This window comes from Chlorocebus sabaeus, chromosome 17 (genome assembly GCF_047675955.1).
Source record: "Chlorocebus sabaeus isolate Y175 chromosome 17, mChlSab1.0.hap1, whole genome shotgun sequence".
Lineage (NCBI taxonomy): Eukaryota > Metazoa > Chordata > Mammalia > Primates > Cercopithecidae > Chlorocebus > Chlorocebus sabaeus.
The window spans coordinates 72,968,541-72,994,874 of NC_132920.1; the positions used below are offsets into that span (position 1 = coordinate 72,968,541).

The window sequence follows — 26,334 nt, forward strand, 5'->3', positions numbered from 1 at the left end:
AGACTGCCTTCCCAAAGTGCTGGAATTACAGGCGTGAGCCACCACACCCAGCCAATTTAACGTGTGTGTGTGTGTGTGTGTGTGTGTGTGTCTGTGCGACGGAGTCTCAGTCTTGTTGCCTAGGTTGGAGTGCAATAGCACGATCTTGACTCACTGCAACCTCTCTGCCTCCCAGGTTCAAGCAATTCTCCTGCCTCAGCCTCCCAAGTAGCTGGGATTACAGACGCCCACCACCACATCTGGCTAATTTTTTTGTATTTTTAGCGGAGACAGGGTTTCACCATGTTGGCCAGGTTGGTCTTGAACTCCACCTGACCTCAGGTGATCCGCCCACCTCAGCCTCCCAAAGTGCTGGGATTACAAGCATGAGCCACTGCACCCAGCCAATTTAATTAAAATTTACATGTTTCATTCAATATATATTATTATTATTATTATTTTGAGATGGAGTCTCGCTCTGTTGCCCAGGCTGGAGTGCTATGGCATGGTCTCAGCTCACTGCAACCTCCGCCTCCTGGGTTCAAGAGAGTCTCCTGCCTCAGCCTCCCAAGTAGCTGAGATTACAGGCATGCACCTGCCACCACGCCTGGCTAATTTTTTGTATTTTTAGTAGAGATGGGGTTTCACCATGTTGGCCAAGCTTGTCTGGAACTCCTGACCTCGTGATCCACTTGCCTCGGCCTCCCAAAGCGCTGGGATTATAGGTGTGAGCCACCGTGCCTGGCCTCTGATTATTTTTAAATTGAGCAAATTATATTTTTAAGTCTGTAAGTTTTGGGTTATTAGTTATGAAAGTAGGTACATATGCACTTAGTGTTTTTATTGCAGAAATGTTAATTAGTATTGATAGATGAAGTAATCAGGGATCAAACAAGGTAGAAACGAGTATTCTTTCTCTTCAACCAGAATGAATCTTTCCGTACAGCTCCCTGAATCCTCACCCTTCCTGCCTCCTGCTCCTACTTTTGCTCCTCCTTCTACCAGAAGCTGCTCCCCTCCACCAGAGCTCTAAATCACAACCCCTCTGCTTTCACTGGGGCTTGGAGGCTGCTACTTCTAGACTCTCCCTCCCACTGCATCAACCCTGTCCTCCCTCACCCAACACCCTGAGTAATAAGCTCCCTCTTCCCCCAGCCTCTCTGTTCCCAGCTATTTCTTTGTTCCCCATCTCAACAAAAATTGTCCAGGTTTTCCCATCCAGAAGCATCAGTTCTACTTTCTAAAAACATCCACTAAACATATTCCACAGGCATCCCATTTAAATTTTTCAACTCACTCCAACCTGGTTTCTAAGAATCTCACTCCTGCAACTGAACTGCTTATGCTAAAGCTAGCAGTGAGCCCTGTGGTTCACAAACCAAGGAGCTATTTTTTGCCCTCATCTGTCTGGACTGCTGGACAGAATTCCCCATAACAGATAATACCCTCCTTGTAGCTTGGGGTGGGGGTTGGTGCCCAGCGTGGTAGGGGTGTGAGTTGAAGACTCCTTTAGGAAATTTTCACTTAGCCGGGCGCAGTGGCTCATGCCTGTAATCCCAGCACTCTGGGAGGCCAAAGCGGGCGGATCACGAGGTCAAGAGATTGAGACCATCCTGGCCAACATGGTAAAACCCCGTCTCTACTAAAAAAACAAAAAATTAGCGGGGCGTGGTGGCACACGCCTGTAAGTCCCAGCTACTTGGGAGGCTGAGGCAGGAGAATCGCTTGAACCCAGGAGGTAGAGGTTGCAGTGGGTTGAGGTTGCGCCACTGCACTCCAACCTGGGTGACAGAGCGAGACTTCATTTCAAAAAAAAAAAAGAAAGAAAGAAAGAAAAGAAAATTTTCACTTGAACTCCCAAACACTGTGAGAAGACACAATTACCTTTTGAAAATGTTTTTCCTTTTACCTTGTAAAGAACACTGATCAACACTAAACTAACGTTAAATTATTTATTATATAACCATTAGAATGGCGGGGCAAGGTGGCTCATGCCTGTAATCCCAGCACTTTGGGGGCTGAGGCGGGTGGATCATGAGGTCAGGAGTTCAAGACCAGCCTGGCCAAGATGGTGAAACCCCGTCTCTATTAAAAATACAAAAATTAGCAGAGAGTGATGCCGGGCGCGATGCCGGGCGCCTGTAATCCCAGCTACTCGGGAGGATGAGGCAGAGAATTGCTTGAACCCGGTAGGCGGAGGCTGCAATGAGCTGAGATTGGGTCACTGCACTCCAGTGTGGCTACAGAGCGAGACTCCCTCAAAATAAATAAATAAATAAATAAATAAATAAATAAATAAATAAAACCATGAGAGCATTATTTATTTATTTATTTATTTATTTATTTATTTTTATTTTTTTTTTTTTTTGAGGCGGAGTCTCGCTCTGTCGCCCAGGCTGGAGTGCAGTGGCCGGATCTCAGCTCACTGCAAGCTCCGCCTCCCAGGTTTACGCCATTCTCCCGCCTCAGACTCCCGAGTAGCTGGGACTACAGGCGCCCGCCACCTCGCCCGGCTAGATTTTTGTATTTTTTAGTAGAGACGGGGTTTCACCGTGTTAGCCAGGATGGTTTTGATCTCCTGACCTCGTGATCCGCCGGTCTCGGCCTCCCAAAGTGCTGGGATTACAGGCTTGAGCCACCGCGCCCGGCCGAGAGCATTATTTAAAAGCTGGAGTTTGCAGTTACTTAAACCATTACAGCTTTAAGAACACTTGCCCACACACACATCCATTTCCCTGTCCCCGTCTTTCATAGCACATACGGAACTGGGGGCTCAGCCTCTTGATCCCCAGGCCAGCAGGCTTTCCACAAGCAATGCCATCCCTGCCTGAGATTCCCTCAGGCCCCAGCCTTAAACGGAATGCCCAGAGACCCACGAAGAACTGTGCAACCACCTGGCTCCTGCCCTGGCTAAAAAGAGAGCAGCTGATCAGGTGCATGCCTTGTGGAGCTGACCCTAGAACTGGATTTTCAACAGCATGCATCCACATCACCTGGAGGTCTTCTTAAAACACGGGTTTCTGTGCCTAACCCCCAGAGTTTCTGATTCTGTGGATGTGGGGTGGGTGACAGAGTTTTTGTTGTTGTTGTTTGTTTGTTTGTTTTTGAGACAGAGTCTTGCTCTGTCGCCCAGGCTGGAGTGCAATAATGGAGGAATCTCTGCTCACTGCAACCCCCGCCTCCTGGGCTCAAGCGACTCTCCTGTTTCAGTCTTCCAAGTAGCTCAGTTAATTTTTTTTTTTGAGACGGAGTCTGTTTCTGTCACCCAGGCTGGAGAGCAGTGGTGGATCTCGGCTCACTGCAACCTCCACCTCCCAGGATTAAGCGATTCTCCTGCCTCCACCTCCCTAGTAGCTGGGATTACAGGCGCGCACGCCAGGCTAATTTTTGTATTTTTAGTAGAGACGGGTTTCACCATGTTAGCCAGGCTGGTCTCAAACTCCTGATCTCAAGTGATCCGCCCGCCTCGGCCTCCCAAAGTGCTGGGATTACAGGCGTGAGCCACCGCGCCTGGCAGTTTGTGTTTTTAAGGAGTTCTCAGGTGATGCTGATTCTGCTGATCGCGGGACTCCGCTTTGAGATCAGCTCTCCTAGAGTATCTAAGGGACGGGGCAGACCCGCAAAAGAGATTTAGTGGAAGATGGTCCCCTAGAGGAGCTGCCCTGGGATTCCCGGGACTTCTAAACCTACAGTTCACAAATGTCCTAGATTTTCAGCGTTTGGTTGCTTCTAGCCACAATCTTCCTTTCCAACCACATCTTGCTCTTTCTACTCACAAACCAGGAGGCACACCCAGGGTTTTTTGTTTTTAACTTGGTGATTTGCAGAACTGTCCTAGGCCTTCAGACTAACGAACTGGCGTGATCCTGAAAGATCCCGGAAGCGAAACTCACCTTTCCGGGCACCTGAGTGAAGGAAGCTTTTCCCTACCAGGGCCCCTGAAGACACTCACCTCGATTTCCGCGGATCCGAAGCTGGAAAGACACTGTCGCGATCAGGTGCATCGCAAGGGTCTGGAGAAAGGGCCATCCATAAATGAAGAGCAGGACTCCGCATTCTGAGACCGTGCCAATCACAAATAAAACTCGAAACAGCCTCCGGAAGGCCGACAGCATTTCGCGATTCTCGCCTGGGAAAGGAAGGGGGCGCTAAGGCACGAGCAGCATCTCCCGGCACCGCAGGGCCCGCCCGCGGGAGGGGACCAGGCACCACCGGAGAAGCGAGGTTTAGGACGCCAAGGAAAGGGCCACTGCGGGTCGGGGTCAGCCCAGACTGGACCAATGCACAGTCTAGGTGGATTAACGCCCCACTGCGAGAAGTGGGTGTTATGCCCAGACCGTTTGTTCTCCAAAGAAGACCGCCAGAGTCCAATGTCAAAGCCAAGCGGCAAGGATCTTTATTACAAGTTCGAACCTGGTCCCTCCATTCTACAGCATACAAGAGAGGGCCACGAACAATGCGAGCGTTTGCTTTTTATAGCCCGAAAGTTACAGGGGAACAAAGAAATTCTTTTGGCTCCCGCGCTTTCAGTGGAACCTTGAACGGCTGTCTCCTTATCGGAGGCTTTCCAGGTGGTGTTTATACTGGGCTCAGGGAGTTTGAGAGATATATGGCGATATGTGGTGGGATGGGAGGATGGAATGTGTTTGTACTAGGCTCAGGGAGTCTTGAGCCCGGGGCTAGAGGAATGCGCCCAGCTCCTTTCATGGGCACGGGACCACATGCAGCTGGCAAGACCTCCCAGGCTCAAGCTCCGGACTGGGTCACCCAACAACGGCGATAACATCCACGACTCGACGTAAACCAGCTCTGGGCCCTGATCGTTCTCCAATAACCGACTGGCACTGAGGACGTGACCAAACGACAAGAACCGGCGGAGAGGACCCAGAAAGCGGAGCAGCAGCCCGCAGCCCGCCTCCAGGAAAGCCCGAGGCACTGGCGCAGAAGGGCCTCGGCTCTGCGACCCAATTACACCGCCTGTTTACCCCGCCCGACCCGCCTCTTCCGCGGCTCGCTCCTCCCACCCGCACCCGAAGGTGCCGTCCCGCCACGGACTCGCTCGCCCTCCGTTTCTTCGATCCTTTAGACGACTCTTTACCTTTCAGGGATGCTCTCCGCCACCGCCCCTGTCGTGTGGTTGCCCTCGCTGCAGTCCAAGGGCCTGGAACACTACCCAGGACTGCCAGGCCGGCGTTTTTCAGGGGCTCTAGCGGACGGCGCGTCCGGCAGACGGTTTCTGGGGCTGGAGCCAGAAACGCCGGGGCTGGGGGCTCACCGGCTGCCAAGTAGAGGGCGTCGAAAATGGGGCTGGGGTGTGGGCGGCGGAAAATGGAACTCCCGTCTCCTCTGAGGAAGCCACGATGCATCCTCAGAGCTCCGGTGCTCCCGGGCCGCCTCTCCCTGCCTCCGGCTCCGCGCTCCCCGCCCTTTTGGGGAACCTGCGAACAGGCCCTGGTCCCGGCGGCGGAACTCAGACCCTTGTGGGCTGCGCGCCTTCAGCTGGCTGTAGGCTTAGCTCGTGACCCCCTACGAGAAAACTGAGACTCCCGAACAGAAATGGCTTGAGGACTGGGCAAGAAATATACAAAATAAGCCTGGAGCACATTATAGTGCCAGAAAATAAAGTGCTCAAAAAAAAAAAAAAAAAGGTGATGGGGTGGCTGGGCGCTGTGGCTCACGCCTGTAATCCCAGCATTTTGGGCGGCCAAGGCGGGTGGGTCACCTGAGGCCAGGAGTCTTCAGGACCAGCCTGGCCATCATGATGAAATCTCATCTCTACTAAAAATACAAAAATTGGCCAGGCATGGTGGTCCACACCTGTAACTCTAGCTACCTGGGGGCTGAGGCAGGAGAATCACTTGGACCCGGAGGCGGAGGCTGCAGTGAGCCAAGATTGTGCCCTTGCACTCCAGTCTGGGCAGCAGAGCAATACTCTGTCTCAAAAAAAAAAAAAACAAAAGCGTGATGGGGGTATGTCAAAGGAACAAAAGAAGCAGCTGGAAAAGCTCTCAAAAGCCAAAACTGGAATAATTTTTTTTTTTTTTTTTTTGAGACGTAGTCTCACTCTGTCGCCCAGGCTGGAGTGCAGTGGTATGATTTGGGCTCACTGCAACCTCCACCTCCCAGGTTCAAGCGATTCTCCTGCCTCAGCCTCCTGAGTAGCTGGGACTATAGGCGCCCGCCACCATGCCCGGCTAATTTTTGTAGTTTTAGTAGAGACGGGGTTTTGCCATGTTGGCCAGGCTGGTTTAGAACTCCTGACTTTGGTATCCTCCTGCCTCAGCCTCCCAAAGTGCTGGGATTACAGGCGTGAGCCACCGTGCCGGGCCTGAAATAATTTAAAAAATAAAGTATTGGATTATAACAAAAATGTAAAATGAATATCAACGATCTGAGAGTGAAGGTGCATTTAAAAAAAAAGAATATCCAGGGCCGGGCGCGGTGGCTCAAGCCTGTAATCCCAGCACTTTGGGAGGCCGAGACGGGCGGATCACGAGGTCAGGAGATCGAGACCATCCTGGCTAACACGGTGAAACCCCGTCTCTACTAAAAAATACAAAAAACTAGCCGGGCGAGGTGGCGGGTGCCTGTAGTCCCAGCTACTCAGGAGGCTGAGGCAGGAGAATGGCCTAAACCCGGGACGCGGAGCTTGCAGTGAGCTGAGATCCCGCCACTGCACTCCAGCCTGGGCGACAGAGCCAGACTCTGTCTCAAAATAATAATAATAATAATAATAATATCCACGAGTTCATATCAGTATAAATAAATCCATAAATTAATATATGAAGAAAAGATGAATCTCCCGTGCAGAAAAATTTTAAATAAATCATGTAGATACTTCATCCTAAGAGAGGAAGAGCATAACTCCTCACTCCTTAGGTGTAGGCGGTGCCTGTTGATTTTCTTCAGAAGAGTACAGAAAGAAGAAGGGGAGGGGAAGAGTAATTTTACAGTGGAGAATCCTGACAAACGCTACTTTAGCCAGGTGATCAATGTGAACAGTCATACAACATGCTGATAGTGTGTACCCTTGATATGATGTGATGAAAACGGTACTTTAGGCCTGGCGCAGTGACTCACACCTGTAATCCTGGCACTTTGCAAAACCTGAGACAGGCAAATTGCTTGAGGCCAGGAGTTTGAGACCAACCTGGCCAACATGGTAAAACCACATCTCTACCAAAAATACAAAAATTAGCCCAGCATGGTGGTGCACACCTGTAGTACCAGCTACTCAGGATGCTGAGGCACAAGAATCGCTTGAACCCAGGAAGTGAAGGTTGCAGTGAGCAAGATCATGCCACTGCACTCCAGCCTGGGTGACACAGCAAGACTGTTTCAAAAAAAGAAAAGCAATACTTTATCTCTGTGATCTTCCTCTCCAAAAATCTAAAATCTGAGCCTAATCATAAGAAAATAATCAGGCTGGGCCTGGTGGCTCACGCCTGTAATCCCAGCACTTTGGGAGGCTGAGGCAGGTGGATCACCTGAGGTCAGAAGTTCGAGGTCAGCCTGGCCAACATGGTGAAACCCCATCTCTACTAAAAATACCAAAAATTAGCCAGGCGAAGTGGCGGGTGCCTATAATCCCAGCTACTCAGGAGGCTGAGACAGGAGAATCACCTGAACCCAGGAGGCAGAAGTTGCAGTGAGCCGAGATAGCGCCATTGCGCTCCAGGGTGATCAACAAGAGCGAAACCCCATCTCAAAAAAAAAAAAAAAAAAAAAAAAAAAGAAAGAAAGAAAAGAAAAAGAAAAAGAAAAAAAATCAAACAAATTCCATTAGAAGGGCATCCTAAAATGTACCTAACCAGTAGTCTTCAAAACTGCCAAGGTCATTAAAGACAAAGAATGAGAAAATGTCATAGGCAAGAAGAGCGTAAGGAGAAAAATGACAATTTAAAGTGGTAATCTGAATGGGATCTTGGAACAGAAAAAAAGACATTCGGTAAAAATGTAGAAAATCCGAGTAAGTATGGGCTGGGCGTGGTGGCTCACGTTTGTAATCCCAGCATTCTGGGAGGCCGAGGCAGGCAGATCACCTGAGGTCGGGAGTTCAAGACCAGCCTGACCAACATGGAGAAAGCCGGTCTCTACTGAAAATACAAAAATTAGCCGGGCGTGGTGGCACATGCCTGTAATCCCAGCTACTCGGGAGGCTGAGGCAGGAGAATCGCTTGAACCTGGAAGCCAGAGGTTGCAGTGAGCTGAGATCGCACCATTGCACTCCAGCCTGGGCAACAAGAGCAAAACTCCATCTCAAAAAAAAAGAAAAGAAAAGAAAAAAAGAAAATCTGAGTAAGTATGAACTTTATCACTATTGGTTATTAATTATAAGAAATGTATTTGTTAACTATGTATATGATACACTTAATAAAATGGAATGTTATTAGGCCGGGCTTGGTGGCTCACGCCTATAATCCCAGAACTTTGGGAGGCTGAGGTGGGCGGATCACGAGGTCAGGAGTTCAAGACCAGCCTGGCCAACAGAGTGAAACCCCGTCTCTACTAAAAATACAAAAATTAGCCAGGTGTGGTGGCATGCGCCTGTAGTCCCAGCTACTCAGGAGGCTGAGGTGGGAGAATTACTTGAACCCGGGAGGTGGAGGTTGTAGTGAGTGGAGATCACACCACTGCACTCCAGCCTGAGTGACAAAAAATAAATAATATGGGATGTTATTACCAGGGGAAACTGGAATTATGTAGTATGGAATGGTACTGTCTGCTCAATTTTTCTATAAATTTAAAACTTTTAAGTGAAGTGTGTGGTCTGGGGATGAAATTGGGCCCAGGGACCGCTCCGTCCTCCTTTCCCCATCCTTACCCCTGCTTCCCAATAACCTCTGAAGCACTAGGTCCCATAGGCCAGGCTGACTCCCTGCGCCCATGGTGTCTGCAGACTGCTGTCTCAGGTTCCTAACCAGCCCAGGGGGTCAAGGAACAGCCTGGGCATGTGGTGTGAGATCAAGCCCCAGATGCACAACATCCACCTGTGCAAAGACAAACATGGCAAGACTGGGCTGCAGCTGCAGACCACCAACAAGGGGCTCTTTGTGCAGGTGGTGCAGGCCAACACCACTGCATCCCTCATGCTGCTGTGCTTTGGGAACCAAATCCTACAGATTGATGGGCATGACTGTGCCAAGTGGAACATGGGAAAAGCCCATCTGGCAGAGATGAGAGGGAATTGGCCAAGAAGATTGTTATGGTCATTCAGGACAGGACAGTCCAGTGGATTGTCACCATGCACAAGGACAGCACAGACCATGGTGGCTTCATCATCAAGAAGGGAAACGTCTTCCCTGTGGTCAAAGGGAGCTCTGTGGTCTTCATGGACTCTTCACCAACCACCATGTGTGCCAGGTTCAAGAACATTTAACAAGCACTATGCAGAATGTCATTGGGCTGAAAGAGATCTCAGAGATTCTGGCCACAGCCAGGAACACTGTCACCCTGACTATCATCCCCACTGTGAACTATGAGCACACAGTCAAAAAGTTTTCCCCCACCCATCCTCACCACATCATGGACCACTTCATCCCAGATGCCTGAAGCCACAGGAGGGCAGCTCAGGCCCTCCCACCCTCCTGCAGAAAAGGCCAGCCACTCTCGAATGTCAGGTTGCAGCCTGCCTGCTGCCCCAGGACAAGGCTTTGTTGAGGGGATATATTCCAGATGGGTGGACTATGGTGTGAGTCTGTCATTCGTACACACAGGACTCCTTAAAGCCTCAGACTCCTAGCTGGGCTGAGGCTTGGGCAGGGCCCACAGGCAACTGATTCTCTATGCTGGTTTAGTTTTTTGTTGTTTTTTTTTAGAGACAGTCTTGCTCTGTCACCCAAGCTTCAGTGCAGTGGTAGGATCATAGCTCACTGCAGCCTTTCATTTCAGGGCTCAAGCAGTCCTCCCAAGTAGCTGGGATTATAGGTGCATGCTATAACACTGTGCTTTTTTTTTTTTTTTTTTTTTTTGTAGTTTTAGTTTTTGTAGAAACAGGGTCCCACTATGTTGTCCAGGCTGGTCTCAAACTCCTGGACTTGAGCCATCCTCCCACCTCAGCCTCCCACAGTGCTGGGATTACAGGCATGAGCCACCATGCTCACACTTGACCTTCTGTGCTGGCTTAACTGCTGGGCTTGGAAGGAGGCTGGCTAAACACTTAAATGTGCAACTGAATCCCTTTTAAGATTTTGCCTCTACCAAGAAAACAGTTACATATTTTAAGAGAAGGAAACTACATTCTGAGAACTTTTTATTTGCCTTTATTTGCTCTTTGCCAGACTGTAATAGTTATAACTTTTTATAGTCTTTTGAATAAAGATTTTATTGTAAACAAACTTAAAAAGAACTTCTAAAACCTAAAATCTATTAATAAAAACTGAATAATTATAAAATACTTACAAATGAAATTATGTGGGCCAGATGCAGTGGCTCATGCCTATAATCCCAGCACTTTGGGTGGCAAAGATAGGAGGATTACTTGAGCCCAGGAGTTCGGGACCAGCCTGGGCAACATAGTGAGACCCCCATCTCTATAAAAACAGCAATAATAATTATTTTAATTTTTTAAAAATGATGTGATGTCTAGAATTTGCTTCAATCTGGATATGGGAAATATGATAAAAACAAAATTATTGATAATAGGTGAAGCTAGATAATAGGTAAATTAAGTTCATTACACTGGTCCCTCTATATTTGTTTGAAATATTTTGTTATAGAAAGTAAAAAAAAAAATTAATTTTTTTTAAAAAAAGAATGAGTTCAAATTCTATGCCCAGATATGGAAAGGAAAAAAGTTTGAAAGTAGGTTAAGAAGGGGTATTTTACTTGCCATCTTATATCCTTCTGTACCGTGTGTGTATTAAACAATACAGCATTAAGCCTGGGCACCGTGACTCATGCCTATAATCCAAGCACTTTGAGAGGCCGAGGTGGGTGGATTACCTGAGATCAGGAGTTTGAGGCCAGCCTGGCCGACATGATGAAATCCCATCTCTACTAAAAATACAAAAAATTAGCCAGGCATGGTGGTGGTAACCTGTAATCCCACTTACCCAGGAGGTTGAGGCAGGAGAATTGCTTGAACTGGGAGGCAGAGGTTGCAGTAAGCCGAGATCACACCACTGCACTCCAGCCTGGGTGACAGAGTAAGACTTCATCTCAAAAAAAAAAAAAAAAAAGAAAGAAAGAAATCTTGGAGTACATTTTACTAACAGAAAAAGCTCAACAGATATGCATTTAACAGAGAATAAAACTGCAAAACTTCCCAGGTCATAAAGGTGCCAGATAGGTTAGGCGCAGTGGCTCATGCCTGTCATCCCAGCACTTTGGGAGGCTGAGGTGGGCAGATCCCCTGAGGTCAGGAGTTCGAGACCAGCCTGGCCAACATGATGAAAATCCATCTCTACTAAAAATACAAAAATTAGCTGGGTGTGGTGGTGGGCAGCTGTAATCCCAGCTACTCAGGAGGCTGAGGCAAGAGAATCGCTTGAACCCGGGAGGCGGAGGTTGCAGTGAGCCAAGATAGTGCCACTGCACTCCAGCCTGGACAACAAAAGCAAAACTCCATCAAAAAAAAAAAAGAAAAACAAAAAAAAAAGTGCCAGGTAAATGTAGGTTGTTTTTTATCATTGCTAGTTGTTGTTGATATTGTTCTCTTCTTGCTTCACCTTTGTCTGCAATTACTCAAGCTGCTGTGATTGGTGCTCCTCTTCTACAGAGCTGGGTTCTACACGACTGGGGCTCAGTGTGCCAGGAAGCCCTGGGACCGATCAGACTCAGCAAGCTGACTCATGGCTGTTCTTCCTATACCTGAGAAAAATGTGACAATTCTTCCTATATATGAAAATAATAATTTGATAAATGACAACGAGGAGAGCATGGCACTCAAGTATTGAGCCATTCCCTTCCAGAAAAGAACTTTTATAGCTTACAATCCACAGGGTAGAGGATAGGAGAAATGAGGAAATTAAATGTTCTTCAAAATCTTTATCTTCTGGCCAGGCGCAGTGGCTTACACCTGTAATCCCAGCACTTTGGGAGGCTGAGGCGGGCTAATCACGAGGTCAGGAGTTCAAGACCAGCCTGACCAACATGGTGAAACCCCGTCTCTACTAAAAATACAAAAATTAGCAGAGCACGGTGGTGCACACCTGTAATCCCAGCTACTCAGGAGGCTGAGGCAGGAGAATCACTTGAACCCGGGAGGCAGAGGTTGCAGTGAGCCAAGTTCATGCCTCTGCACTCCAGCCTGGGTGACAGAGCAAGACTCCATCTCCAAAAAGAAAAAAAACCACAAACAAACTTTATCTTGTTCTATATCATTATACTACTGACCACTTTATGATGTTTTATTGAAGCATGAAGAAAAGCAGTATATTAATGCCCTGAACAAGAGATAACTTGTTATCACTAGCTCGGGTATGAAAAAGGGAAGCAATCTGCTCATCCTCAAAAGACCTACGACCAGGCTGTGTCCTTAAAACCTGATCATCAGCCAGCCTCTCTTTCTATAGAGCTACTTCTCCAAAGAAGGGACAGGGTCTTCAACCTTTTAAGTTCTCAAACAATTCAAATTAATTTTTAAAGCCACATTAGCAAAAGGCAGATGACTGAGAAACCAATGTAACATCTGATTATTACTTAATAACATCTTGAGTAGCAAAAAAAGGACCTTCACCAAAAGAACTCAATTGGAAATATCTGTTTATAAACTTCTAATCTTACACTCATTGCAATTTTAAAAGATGCAATCAGCCAAGTGTGGTAGCTCACACCTGTAATCCCAGCACTTTGGGAAGCCGAGGCGGGTGGATCACTTGAGGTCAGGAGTTCGAGACCAGCCTGGCCAACATGGTAAAATCCCGTCTCTGCTAAAAATACAAAAATTAGCTGGATGTGTAGTCCCAGCTATTCAGGAGGCTGAGGTGGGAGAATCACTTGAACCTGGGAAGCAGATGTTGTAATGAACCGAGATCATGCCATTGCTCTCCAGCCTGGGTGACACAGCGAGACTCCATCTCAAAATAAAATAAAATAAAATAAAACAAAACAAAACAAAATAAGGATGCAATCAATCAGTTTAGCCCTGGTAAAGAAAATGAAGTGTTCTCGACTTTGGCTACAAAGTACCTTAAAGGATCTTAGACCAATTACAGAAGGAGGTTGACTGTACCCAGACTCCCACAGTTAATGAGGTTTGCCCTCATGTAGATGATAGTTATTATGCTGAAAGATGATTGGTAAATGAACTTGGAAGTTCTTCCTTTTCCTCTTTTCCTTTTATGTATTTGATGATCTCTGGAGGAATTTATGATGAAGACTGCTCTGAAAAACTGTCCTAAAAATTCTAAGACAAAGGCTTCTTTGCCTCCTAAATAAGACACTGAAAAATCGCAAGCGTAAGAATCACCATAAATAAGATTCTAGCTCTACCTAGTGGCCAACAATGGGATTAACCCCCTAAAATGAGGCATTTTACCAAATTTGCAAAAATGTGAGGAATCTTAACAGAAAATAGGGAGGTAGAGGGGGACCCAAATGTTAAGTTAAAAGGACAGGCACTAGGTTAAAATATGTGTGGTTGCTCTCTTCCCAGCGCAGTCGCAGCCCACAGCCCACTCAGGATAATGGCAACACCTGAGGTACTGAACTTGAAAAAAAACTGTATGAGGTCGGGCGTGGTGCCTCACACCTGTAATTCCAGCACTTTGGGAGGCCGAGGCAGGTGGATTACCTGAGGTCAGGAGTTCAAGACCAGCCTGGCCAACATGGCAAAACCTTGTCTCTACTAAAAATACAAAAATTAGCCGGGCATGGTGGCAGACGCCTGTAATCCCAGCTACTCAGGAAGCTGAGGCAGGAGAATCACTTGAACCTGAAAGGCGGAGGTTTCAGTGAGCCAAGATCATGCCATTGCACTCCAGCCTGCATAACAAGAGCCAAACTCTGTCTCAAAAAAATAAATAAATAAAAATTAGCTGGGCATGATGGCAGGCACCTGTAGTCCCAGCTACTCGGGAGGCTGAGACAGGAGAATCACTGGAACCCGGGAGGCAGAAGTTGCAGTGAGCCGAGATTGTGGCATTGCACTCCAGCCTGGGCGACAAGAGCAAGACTCCGTCTCAAAACAAAACAAAAACTGTATGAAGGTAAAATAAAAGAAGTCTACGGATTGTTAGATGGTCCAGGAAAAGTCCTCCTGCAGTCCAAGGATCCAATTACAGTGGGAAATGCAGCTAGAAAGAACCACCTGGAGGGGTACTTTTCAGTTGTTTCAGGAAGCAGGTATGAAAACTGCTTTCACGGCCGGGCGCGGTGGCTCAAGTCTGTAATCCCAGCACTTTGGGAGGCCGAGACAGGCGGATCACGAGGTCAGGAGATCGAGACCATCCTGGCTAACAGGGTGAAACCCCGTCTCTACTAAAAATACAAAAAACTAGCCAGGCGAGGTGGCGGGTGCCTGTAGTACCAGCTACTCAGGAGGCTGAGGCAGGAGAATGGCCTAAACCTGGGAGGCGGAGCTTGCAGTGAACTGAGATCCGGCCACTGCACTTCCAGCCTGGGCCACAGAGCCAGACTCCCTCTCAAAAAAAAAAAAAAAAAAACTGCTTTCATCAGAAAATATGGGGAGACAGCTTTCATTGCACCCCAGCGTGAAGTGGTTCCAATGGAATGGTTTTGCAGAATAGCAACTTGTTCATTTCTCAAAAGAAATAAATCCCAGTGTCAAGGAAGGATATAAGTTTTATCCATCTAAAGTGGAGATGTTTTCCAAGGATGATGCCAATAATGATCCACGGTGATCCGAGGAACAGTTGACTGCTGCAACATTTCCCTTTGTTGGACTTGTTATAGGCCAAACTGAAGGGTATATCATGAGTCATGCTACACAGGTTATTGAAATACTGGAGAAATCCTGGTTACCCCAGAACAGTACATTAGTTGATATGAAGATTGAATTTGGTGTTGATATAACCACCAAAGAAATTGTTCTTGGTGATGATTCCTGGAGACTCTGGCCATTATGAGATTGAAGCCAACAGAAAGACAATCTTATTGGGAGCTCAAAGAAGTAACTCCTGAAGGGCTCCAAACAGTAAAGAAAAGCTTTGAGGCTGGGCATGGTGGCTCACGCCTATAATCCCAGCACTTTGGGAGGCCGAGGCGGGCGGATCACCCGAGGTCAGGAGCTCGAGAGCAGCCTGGCCAACATGGTGAAACCCTCTCTCTACTAAAAATACAAAAATTAGTTGGGCATGGTGGTACATGCCTGTAGTCCCAGCCACTCGGGAGGCTGAGGCAGGAGAATTGCTTGAACCCGGGAGGCAGAGCTTGCAGTGAGCCGAGATCATGCACTCCAGTCTGGGTGACAGAGCGAGACTCCATCTCAAAAACAAAACAAAACAAAACAAAACAAAGAAAAGCTTTGAGTGGGTTGCAGAGAGTCAATTTGCTTTTGAAATCAGAAAGTTAGTGCAGGGTTGTAATATTGATGAGCTCTACTTCTGTTCTTGGTCACTGTGAAAACACCAAGACCTGTGGAAATGTTGGCACTCCATGTGAACTTTGAGTAACATCCACACATAAAGAACCAAATGAAACCCTGAAGATTAAAGCTGTGTGTCCAGGGGATGGCATTGCTATTGTACTTATGGCAGTAGCAGTGGCAGGCAGAAGCAATGGTTTGGGACCAGTGATGTCTGGGAATACTGCATATCCAGTTATCAGCTGTCCTCCCCTCAAACCAGACTGGGGAGCTCAGGATGTGTGGTCTTCTCTTTGAGTACCCAGTGGTCTCAGCTGTTCAACCATCCTTTCTCCAGAAGGATTAGCTCAGTTTGCGGCTCAGTATTTGGATTAAACAACCATTTGGTATGGGGCAAACTGCAAGCAGACATTTTGAACACATGGATTTCCTTGAAGCTGGCTGACAAGAAAATCAGATAATGTAATTTATAAGAAAGAACGTCACTGCATTTTTTAGGGGGAAAACTATAAATTTCTAATTTAGCTGCAGGAAAATCAAGATGAAAAGGTGATTTTAAATTAGAGAATACAAGTAAAATGTATTAGTGAACAAATGCTTCTCTAGATCCATATTAATAAATATGACCACCTAACCTGTCCTTTCTTGAGCTAGACACCAACATTTTTCAGCCGGTCTTTATCAATTCCTCTGATTTTACCCATTTTTCTTAAGTATTGGTGGTCTCCAGTAGTGACTTCCTTCCTTAATACTGATTGGATGATCTTAACTCTCTCAGCTAAAACTGACTCCCAGCTATGTGCCTCTAGACTTGGGTTTCTTTTTTGATTTTTGGTGGTGTGTGTTTCTTTGTTTGTTTGTTTGTTTGTCTGGAGTTAGGATCTCACTGTCGCCCGGGCTGGAGTGCAGTGGCATAATTCTGGCTCACTGTTGCCTCCTGCTCCTGGGCTCAAGCAGTTCTCCCACCTTAGCCTCCCAAAGTGCTGGGATTACAGGAGTGAGCCACTGTGCCTGGCTAGACTCTTATTTTCAACTGTCCATTTCTCCCTGAACATCGCATGGCCATTCCCATGAAAACCAGAATGCTCCCAATTTTATTAATCTTCCATCTAGCCTGTAACATTCGGTATACTCACTGTTGCAAGTCAGAAGCTTGATTTCATCCTTAATGTTTTTCTCTGACCTTTCACATCTCACTCACCACCAAATCATATTGATTTTAATTTCTGATTATCCCTTGAATTTACCCTGTCTTCTCATCCTCTGTACAAAACCCTCAAGTGAGGATCAAATTCAACATTATCCTGATCTATACCAGTCCCCATTCTCAATCCAGCCTCAATCCAGTGCTCAATCCAGCGAAGCTGATCACCCAAGGACTTCTAACATAATACACTCTTACCTATTTTGCACCACAGACATCTTTGAAAATATATATGCTGTTGACCCTCTCTGGAGAAAATTGCACACATAAAATTTACCAACAGATTGCATTGGTTCTTAGGTTCTCCTGAAGCCAGTCCATGGTTTGTAAATTAAGAATTGCTGATGTGGGCGGGGCATAGTAGTTCACACCTGTAATCTCAGCACTTTGGGAGGACGAGCTGGGTGGATCATCTGAGGTCAGGAGTTCGAGACCAGCCTGGCCAACATGGTGAAACCCCAACTCTACTGAAAATACAAAAATAGGCCGGGCATGGTGGCTCACACCTATAATCCCAGCACTTTGGGAGGTCGAGGCGGGCAAATCACAAGGTCAAGAGATCAAGACCATCCTGGCCAACATGGTAAAACCCTGTCTCTATTAAAAATTAAAAAAAAAAAAAATTAGCCAGATGTGATGGTGGGCATCTGTAGTCCCAGCTACTCGGGAGGCTGAGGCAGGAGAATCACTTGAACCTGGGAGGCGGAGATTGCAGTGAGCTGAGATCACTCCACTGTACTCCAGCCTGAGCAACAGAGAGACTCCATCTCAAAAAAGAAAAGAAAAGAAAAGAAAATACAAAAATCAGCCAAGCATGGTGGCACGTGCCTGTAATTCCAGCTACTTGGGAGGCCGAGGTAGGAGAATCGCTTGAATCTGGGAGGCGGAGGTTGCAGGGAGCCAAGGTCATGCCACTGTACTCCAGCCTGGGCAACAGAGTGAGACTCCATCTCAGAAAAAAAAAAAAAAAAAAGAATTGCTGATATGACCCATGAAGGGAACTCATTTTCCTCATAATTTTTGGACCACCACACATTGCTACCTTTAGTTCTTTGAAGGCTTACATTTTTAACATTAAAACCTATGTATTAGTAGAGCTTTATCTTCACTGCCTCCATGAAACCTTTTGTGACCACAATGACTACAAGTAATTCTTTCTCTGTTGGACTGTAAGCTTCAGAATAGAAGAAAATGTCATTGTACACTGTATTACCCTCACATTGTGTTATGCTCTGATGTGCTAAGTTTAGCTATCTGCCAGAGATGGGTAAATTATAAAACTCATGTGTACTACTTAAGTTTCTATCTTATACTGGTTTGTCAGAACAACTAAAAGGATTTAGAAAATTAAAAAAAAAAAAACACTCTATGGTCAGATGTTCAATCTTTGGCTGGGAGCGGTGGTTCACACCTGTAATCCCAACACTTTGGCAGGCTGAGGCAGACAGATCACTTGAGGCCAGGAATTCAAGACCAGCCTGACTAACATGGCAAAACTTCATCTCTACTAAAAATACAAAAAAAAACACCACAATTCGCTGGACAAGGTGGCACACGCCTCCCTGCTATTCAGGAGGCTGAGACAGAGAATCATTTGAACCCAGGAAGTGGAGTCTGCAGTGAGCTGAGATTGCACCACTGCACTCCAACCTGGTTGAGAGACTGAGACTCCTTCTCAAAAAAATAAAAATAAAATAAAAAATTAGTCAAGTGAGATGGCATGTGCCTATAGTTCCAGCTAACTGGGAGGCAGAGGGAGGAGAATATCTTCTGCTCAGGAGTTCAAAGTTACAGTGAGCTCTGACCGTGCCACTGCACTCCAGCCTGGGTGACAGAGTGAGACCCCATCTTGAAAAAGAAAAAGAAGAAAGAAAAGAAAAAAGATGACCAAAAAGAATTGGCTGATTATCTCTGTACCATAGACTTAGTCCCTAACTAAAAATGAAGAAAATTGGCTATTTACAACATGTAGAAAAGCACATCAACAGAAACAATCCTTCATAGCTAGCCCATGAAAATAAAAGGATCTGGAATGGAAGGAAAACCTCATAGTTAAGGTTGCCAGGTAAAATATAAGATGCTCAGTTAAATTGTATAAGTATCTCCCGAATACCTAATATTTAAGGATTTCTTTTCAACAATTGACATCACAAAGTTAACAAATGGGTGACAGATTTGAAGAAGATACTTGTAACACACACACACACACATACACACACACACATGCACACACACAAAACTAAACTAAAAGACATTGATATGTAAACCATGTAAGGAATCCTTGCAAATAAACAAAAACAGGATCTGGATCCCCATGGAAAAATGGCCAAAGAATATGATTAGGCAATTCGCAGAAAGGGAAAATAAATGACTTACAAATATATCACATAATATACCTAACTGCTAGGAAATGCAGGTTACAACAATAAGGCACAGAAAAATCAAAGTCAGAGGACTGACAATATCTCACTTCAAGACTTAGTATGAAAGCTTGGCCAGGTGTGTCTCTACTAAAAATACAAAAATTAGCCAGGCGTGGTGGCAGGTGCCTGTAATCCCAGCTACTCAAGAGGCTGAGGCAGGAGAATCACTTGAACCCAGGAGGCGGAGGTTGCAGTGAGCCAAGATCGCACCACTGCACTCCAGCCTGGGTGATGGAGCGAGACTCAGTCTCAATAAAAATAAATAAAAAAATAAAATCTATTTTTTAAAAAACGATAGTAGGTAAGACAAGCTTCAGCCCATTGCTCACCTTGTGGGTATAAAAGGGAAGTTTGATCACTGGTAGAGATTTGATAAAGACAAGTGTAGAGAGCTTCAGAAGTACCACTCAGAGAGCGTGCCCTGTGTCCTCTAGAATCTGGGAATGGAGAGGCTGGTATGTGACCCCTGCCTAACTAGTCCTGAGGCAAGAGGCTGGCTAGCTACCCTAGCCCCTACAGGCAAGAACTGTCTTCAGTGAGAAGAGGCTGCTTGTACATGAAAAGAGGAGCAAAGACAGCTGCTTCCTGTGGACCAGATTGGAGCCATCCTTTGTCGTCTTGAAAAGGACACCAGCAAGATGGCCCAGGCCCGCAGAGTGGATGTGGTGGAAGCACAAAAAAACCAAGAAGAAAAAGAGCAAGGATTCAGTTCAAGAGATAAAGTGAGTGCTTTTGAGAGAAATCATGTTACATGGCAGGCTGCAAAAATGATTAGACAGGGTTCCTGTCACTGTGCTTTCAAGCCATTGGTAGGTAAGTGGGTATTTAAATAATTTCAATATAGCATGATGCTGAGGAGGTTAGATTTTATCCTGTAAGGCTCAGATGTCAGTGCCACTGAATGATTTAAGGGGATTTCACAGTCAGAGTTGGTGGCAATGTGAAATAGAGCTATGATGAGGCTAAATATGGAGGCAGAGAAAAGTTAGATCAAAACATCAATTGCTAAATTCAAAATGAGTGTTAAGAGCCTGACCTAAGAAAGTGATAGTAGGTATGGAAAAGAAAAGGCAATTCAAGAAAAGTCTGTGCAAGAGCCAAAACCCTGGCAATGCCTGAAAACTGATTTGATTTAGGAAATGGGGGTGAGGAAAAGAGTGAAAAATGACAAAATAAGATAGTATTTTATTCATACAGACTGACCAAAAAAACTGGGTATATGAAAATTTTGAGAATGGGAAGAAACTGACACAATGCACTTTTGGCAGAAGTGAAGACTGGTACAGACATTCTGGTGCTCAATGTACTCATATTTAATAAAATTGGGTATGAAAACCATAAACATACCCTACATCACAGAAAGCACACTCCGAGAAAATTATCTGAGAAATTTCCCCATATGCCCATAGAGGAAACTCATCACAGCAGTTTGTAGAAGTAGGGAACTAAAAGCAATCTAAATATCTAACATGAGGGTGAAGGATCAGTAAAATATCTAATGTTGGCCAGGCATGATGGCTCACACCTGTAGTCCCAGCACTTTGGGAGGCCAACAGTGGTAGATCACTTGAGGTTAGGCATTCAAGACCTGCCCGGTCCACATGGTGAAACCCTGTCTCTAGTAAAAAATACAAAAATTAGCCAGGCTTGCTGGTGTGTGCCTATAGTCCCAGCTACCTGGGAGGCTGAGGCAAGAGAATCGCTTGAACCTGGGTGTTGGATGTTGCAGTGAGCCAAGATCGCACCACTGCACTCCAGCCTGGGTAATAGAGCAAGACTGTCTCAAAAAAATAAATAGTCCGGGCCCAGTGGCTCATGCCTGTAATCCCAGCACTTTGCGAGGCCAAGCCGGGTGGATCACAAGGTCAGGAGTTCGAGACCAACCTGGCCAATATGGTGAAACCCCATCTTTACTAAAAAATACAAAAATTAGCCGGGTGGGGTGGCGCATGCCTGTAGTCCCAGTTACTCAGGAAGCTGAGCCAGGAGAATTGCTTGAACCAGGGAGGCAGAGGTTGCACTGAGCCGAGATCACACCACTGCACTCCAGCCTGGGCGACACAGTGAGACTCTGTCGATAGATAGATAGATAGATAGATAGATAGATAGATAGAATAAAGAAATAAATTGCCGGGCGCAGTGGCTCACGCCTGTAATCCCAGCACTTTGGGAGACCAAGGCGGGCAGTTCACGAGGTCAGGAGATCAAGACCATCCTGGCTAACATGGTGAAACCCCATCTCACTAAAAATACAAAAAATTAGCCAGGCGTGGTGGCGGCCACCTGTAGTCCTAGCAACTTGGGAGGATGAGGCAGGAGAATGGCATGAACCTGGGAGGCGGAGCTTGCAGTGAGCCGAGATCGTGCCACTGCACTCCAGCCTGGGCAACAGTGCAAGATTCGTCTCAAAAAAAAAAAAGAAAGAAAGAAAGAAAGAAATATGCCGGGCGCGGTGGCTCACGCCTGTAATCCCAGCACTTTGGGAGGCCGAGGCGGGCGGATCACAAGGTCAGGAGATCGAGACCATGGTGAAACCCCGTCTCTACTAAAAAATAGAAAAAAATTAGCCGGGCGCAGTGGCGGGCGCCTGTAGTCCCAGCTACTCGGGAGGCTGAGGCAGGAGAATGGCGTGAACCCGGGAGGCGGAGCTTGCAGTGAGCCGAGATTGCGCCACTGCACTCCAGCCTGGGCGACAGAGCGAGACTCCGTCTCAAAAAAAAAAAAAAAAAAAAAAAAGAAAGAAAGAAATAATGTAATGTGCGCTTTGGAACACAAAGCAGCTATTAGAAGAAATAAAGACATGCACAGAAATATAGAGAGGGCTTAAGGAGGAAGTATTATATTTTAAAAGTAAGAAATAATTAAATCAGCCAGGCATGGAGGCTCACCCTATAATCCTAGCACTTTGAGAGGCCAAATCTGGAGCACCATTTGAGCCCAGGCGTCTGAGATAAGCCTGGCCAACATGGTGAAATCTCCTCTCTACAAAATATCAAAAATGTGCTGGGTATGGTGGCGCACACCTGTAATCCCAGCCACTCAGGAGGCTGAGATGGAAGAATCACTTGAGCCAGGGAGGTTGAGGCTGCAATGAGCTGAGATCGTGCCACTGCACTCCAGTCTGGGCAACAGAGCGAGAATCCATCTCAAAAAAAAAAAAAAAAAAAAAAAAAAATTAAATATATAACACAGTAACATTTGTGTAAATTTTAATCATATACATACACAGAGCCATACAATATTTTAATAGGGCCAGGCACAGTGGCTCACGCCTGTAATCCCAGAACTTTGGGAGGCTGAGGTGGGTAGATCACCTGAACTCAGAGTTTGAGACCAGCTTGGGCAACATATTGAGACCATGTCTCTGCAAAAAAAATTTTTTTAGTCAGGTGTGGTGGTGCACACCTGTAGTCCCAGCTACTCAGGAGGCTGAGATGGGAGGGGATTGCTTGAGCCTAGCAGGTCAACGTTGCAGTGAGCCATGGATCGCACCACTGCATCCAGCCTGGGTGACATAGCAAGACCTTGTATCAAAAAGAAAAAAAAAAAAAAGATAACTAGACAGTGAAGAAACTAGACAAGGCCAGCCGGGTGCCGTGGCTCACGCCTGTAATCCCAACACTTTGGGAGGCCGAGGCGGGCGGATCACGAGGTCAGGAGATCGAGAGATCGAGACCATCCTGGCTAACACGGTGAAACCCCGTCACTACTTAAAAAAAAATACGAAAAGTTAGCCAGACGTGGCAGCGTGCGCCAGTAGTGCCAGCTATCTGAGGCAGGAGAATGGCGTGAACCCAGGAGGCAGAGCTTGCAGTGAACCAAGATCACACCACTGCACTCCAACCTGGGTGACAGAGTGAGATTTCGTCTCAAAAAAAAAAAAGAAAAGAAAAGAAACTAGAAAAGGCCTTAATCAGATCATCGAATTTCACATCACCAATGAGGGGCAAAAGGACACCATGTACCTCTAGATGTGATGTCCTGAGAAGGATGAAACATTGACAAACATTATTTTTTAAAAAGCAACAAAAAACTGTATTCTTGGTCGGGCACGGTGGCTCACATCTGTAATCCCAGCACTTTGGGAGGCTGAGGCGGGTGGATTACCTGAGGTCAGGAGTTCAAGACCAGCCTGGTCAACATGGCAAAACCCCGTCTCTACTAAAACTACAAAAATTAGCTAGGCATGGTTGCACGTGCCTGTAGTCCCAGCTACTCAGGAGGCTGAGGCAGGAGAATCGCTTGAACCTGGGAGGCAGATGTTGCAGTGAGCTGAGGTCACGCCACTGCACTCCCGCCTGGGTGACAGAGTGAGACTCCGTCTCAAAAAATAAATAAAAAAATAAATAAGTGTCCTGAATTTAGTAACTGTGCTATACTTATGTAAGAGAAGATCCTTGTTCTTAAGAAATACATACTGAAGTATTGAGGGATAAATGGACATAATATAGTCAACCTGCTCTCAGATGGTTCTGAAAAATAATAATATGTTACATATACATATGTGTGTGTGAGAGAAAGGAAGAGAAATATGAGTGAGAAAATACATGTTGTGAAATGTTTATAAGGGTATATGGAAGATCTTTGTATTATTTTATCTGTGCGTTTGGAATTATTTCCAAATAAAAAGTTGAATTGTTTTGACATCAAAACACAACAAACTAAGAAATTCATCAAAATATGGAATGTGGCCAGGCATGGTGGCTCACGCCTATAATCCCAGCACTTTGGGAGGCCAAGGTGGGAGGATGGCTTGAGCCCAGGAGTTCAAAATGAGGAGGAACTCGCTGAGAGTGGTGGCTCACACCTGTAATCCTAGCACTTTGGGAGGCCAAGTCAGGTGGATCACAAGGTCAGAAGTTCAAGACCAGCCTGGCTAAGATGGTGAAACCCCATATCGACTAAAAATACAAAAATTAGCAGGGCGTGGTGGCAGGCGCCTGTAATCCCAGCTACTTGGCAGGCTGAGGCAGAGAAATCACTTGAACCCGGGAGGCAGAGGCTGCAGTGAGACGAGATTGCGCCACTGCACTCCAGCCTGGGCAACAGAGCGAGACTCCTCCATCTCAAAAAAAAAAAAAATGAGGAGGAACTCAAGTGATCCTCCCAGCTCAGCCTCCCAAAATGCTGGGATTACAGGCATGAGCTGCCTCACCAGTCGCTTAGTCTTTCTTATAAACTTTTTTTTAACCTTAAAGAAATAATTTAAGAACTAATACCATTTGTGATGAAAAATGCTTGTTTGAATTTCAATATTTTCTTCAATTTCACCCCAGTTTGTCTTTCATCTATAAAATTCAAGTAAAATTAATTTCAATAATGTTCACATGTTAGTGGTAACAATTTCTAGTAGTAATGGGATGGGTGTTGTTTCTACTTTCTTTTTTTTTTTTTTTTTGAGATGGAGTCTCACTCTGTCGCCCAGACTGGAATGCAGTGGCACCAACTCGGCTCACTGCAAGCTCCACCTCCTGGGTTCATGCCATTCTCCTGCCTCAGCCTCCCGAGTAGCTGGGACTACAGGCGCCCACTACCATACCCAGCTAATTTTTTGTATTTTTTTCTTTTAGTGGAGACGGAGTTTCACCGTGTTATCCAGGATGGTCTCAATCTCCTGACCTCGTGATCCACCCGCCTCTGCCTCCCAAAGTGCTGAGATTACAGGGGTGAGCCACCACGCCCGGCTCTATTTTCATCTTCATACTTTTCTGTTCTGCTTGAAATGTGCTATACTGCATTAACTCAACTTTACAAGAATAATTAAATGATCATCCCGTTAAACAGGAAAGCAAATATGTAAGTGCATCAGGTTTTTAAAGTTGTTGATTTCTGATGATGGGGATGATCTTCATAACTAGTGGTGTGTGAGTGCATGTGTGTGTATGTGTGTTGTGTGTGTTTTATTTTCAAAAAAAAGGTAGGAAGGCATCAAAATGTATATGGTGCTTTGAACAAGAAGCAAGTGTCTTATATAGCTCTTTCCTCCCAGTCAATATCCCCTAGGCCAGGCCGGGCATGGTAGCTCACTCCTGTAATCCCAGCACTTTGGGAGGCTGAGGCAGGCGAATCATCTGAGGTAAGGAGTTCCAGACCACCCTGGTCAACATGGTGAAACCCCGTCTCTACTAAAAATACAAACAAGTTAGATGGGTGTGTGGTGGGCGCCTATAATCCCAGCTACTCAGGAAGGAGGCTGAGGCAGGAGAATCACTTGAACCCAGGAGGCGGATGTTGCAGTGAGCCGAGATTGTGCCATTGCACTACAGCCTGGGCAACAAGAACAAAAACTCCATCTCAAAAAAAAAAAAAATCCCTAAACCAAAATGTGATTCTCCAGATAGGTGGTGTCCTCGTCAATATGGCGGCAGGAGTTTTTGGCATGTCCTTGAGGGAGACTAATAAAGTCTCCTCTAGGCTTCTCCAAAGCTACTGAATTTGCTTTTTTTTTTTTTGAGACGGAGTTTCACTCTTGTTGCCCAGGCTGGAGTGCCGTGGCACAATCTCAGCTCACCGCAACCTCTACCTCCTGGGTTCAAGTGATTCTCCTGCCTCAGCCTCCTGTGTAGTTGAGATTACAGGCATGCACCACTCCAATTCCAAGGAGAGCAGATGTCCACTCCAGCTTTTGCAGTGCTGTTAGGAGGGCCTCAGAGATCCCTCTACTGGGGCCCTCTGACAGCAGGTCACCATCAAGAGTGAAGCAACCTTAGATTGAGTGGTCATTTATGATGCCCTCTATCCCCTGGCTGATATGAAACTATGCTGGACATTTTCATTTCTGAAAGTGAACCCCACACCCCCCCACCACACACACACACACACACACACACACACACACACACACACAGGCTGTGAAACCTCCTTGAGATTTCATTTTGGAGGTGTGGAAGAGTAATTTGACTGAGCAAATTGAATGGTGAATAGTGAGATTTGTTTTGTTTTGTTTTTTTGCATGCACTGAGCCAAGTTCAACTCAATAAAAACTAGTTACACTGGCAATACCTATTAGATACAAAAAACAAAACTTGTTTAATGTGTCACTAGGCCATTTTGTAATTTTGTGAACATCATAGAGTGTACTAACATAAACTTAGATGGTATAAACTACTACAACCCAGTCTATATGGTATAGCCTATTGCTCCTAGTCTACAAACCTTTACAGCATGTTATCGTACTGAATACTGTAGGCAATTGTATGCATTCCGTCATTGACCGAATCATCCTTACACGGCAGTGCATG

The 26,334-nt window shown here is 46.0% G+C and overlaps 1 protein-coding gene and 1 pseudogene across 1 annotated transcript in view; one reads left to right on the plus strand and one right to left on the minus strand.

Moving 5' to 3' along the window:
- Positions 1-5,561, minus strand: part of LOC140708899 (uncharacterized) — a 19,977-nt gene extending 14,416 nt beyond the window's left edge. The window contains exon 1 of the mRNA XM_073006160.1: positions 3,932-5,561. Coding sequence (XP_072862261.1) covers positions 4,743-5,345 — 603 coding nt within the window. The 5' untranslated portion in view covers positions 5,346-5,561 and the 3' untranslated portion in view covers positions 3,932-4,742. The remainder of the gene's footprint in view (positions 1-3,931) is intronic.
- A 7,726-nt stretch (positions 5,562-13,287) lies between these two features.
- Positions 13,288-16,936, plus strand: LOC103243999 (bifunctional phosphoribosylaminoimidazole carboxylase/phosphoribosylaminoimidazole succinocarboxamide synthetase-like; annotated as a pseudogene).
- The last annotated feature ends 9,398 nt before the right edge of the window (positions 16,937-26,334 follow it).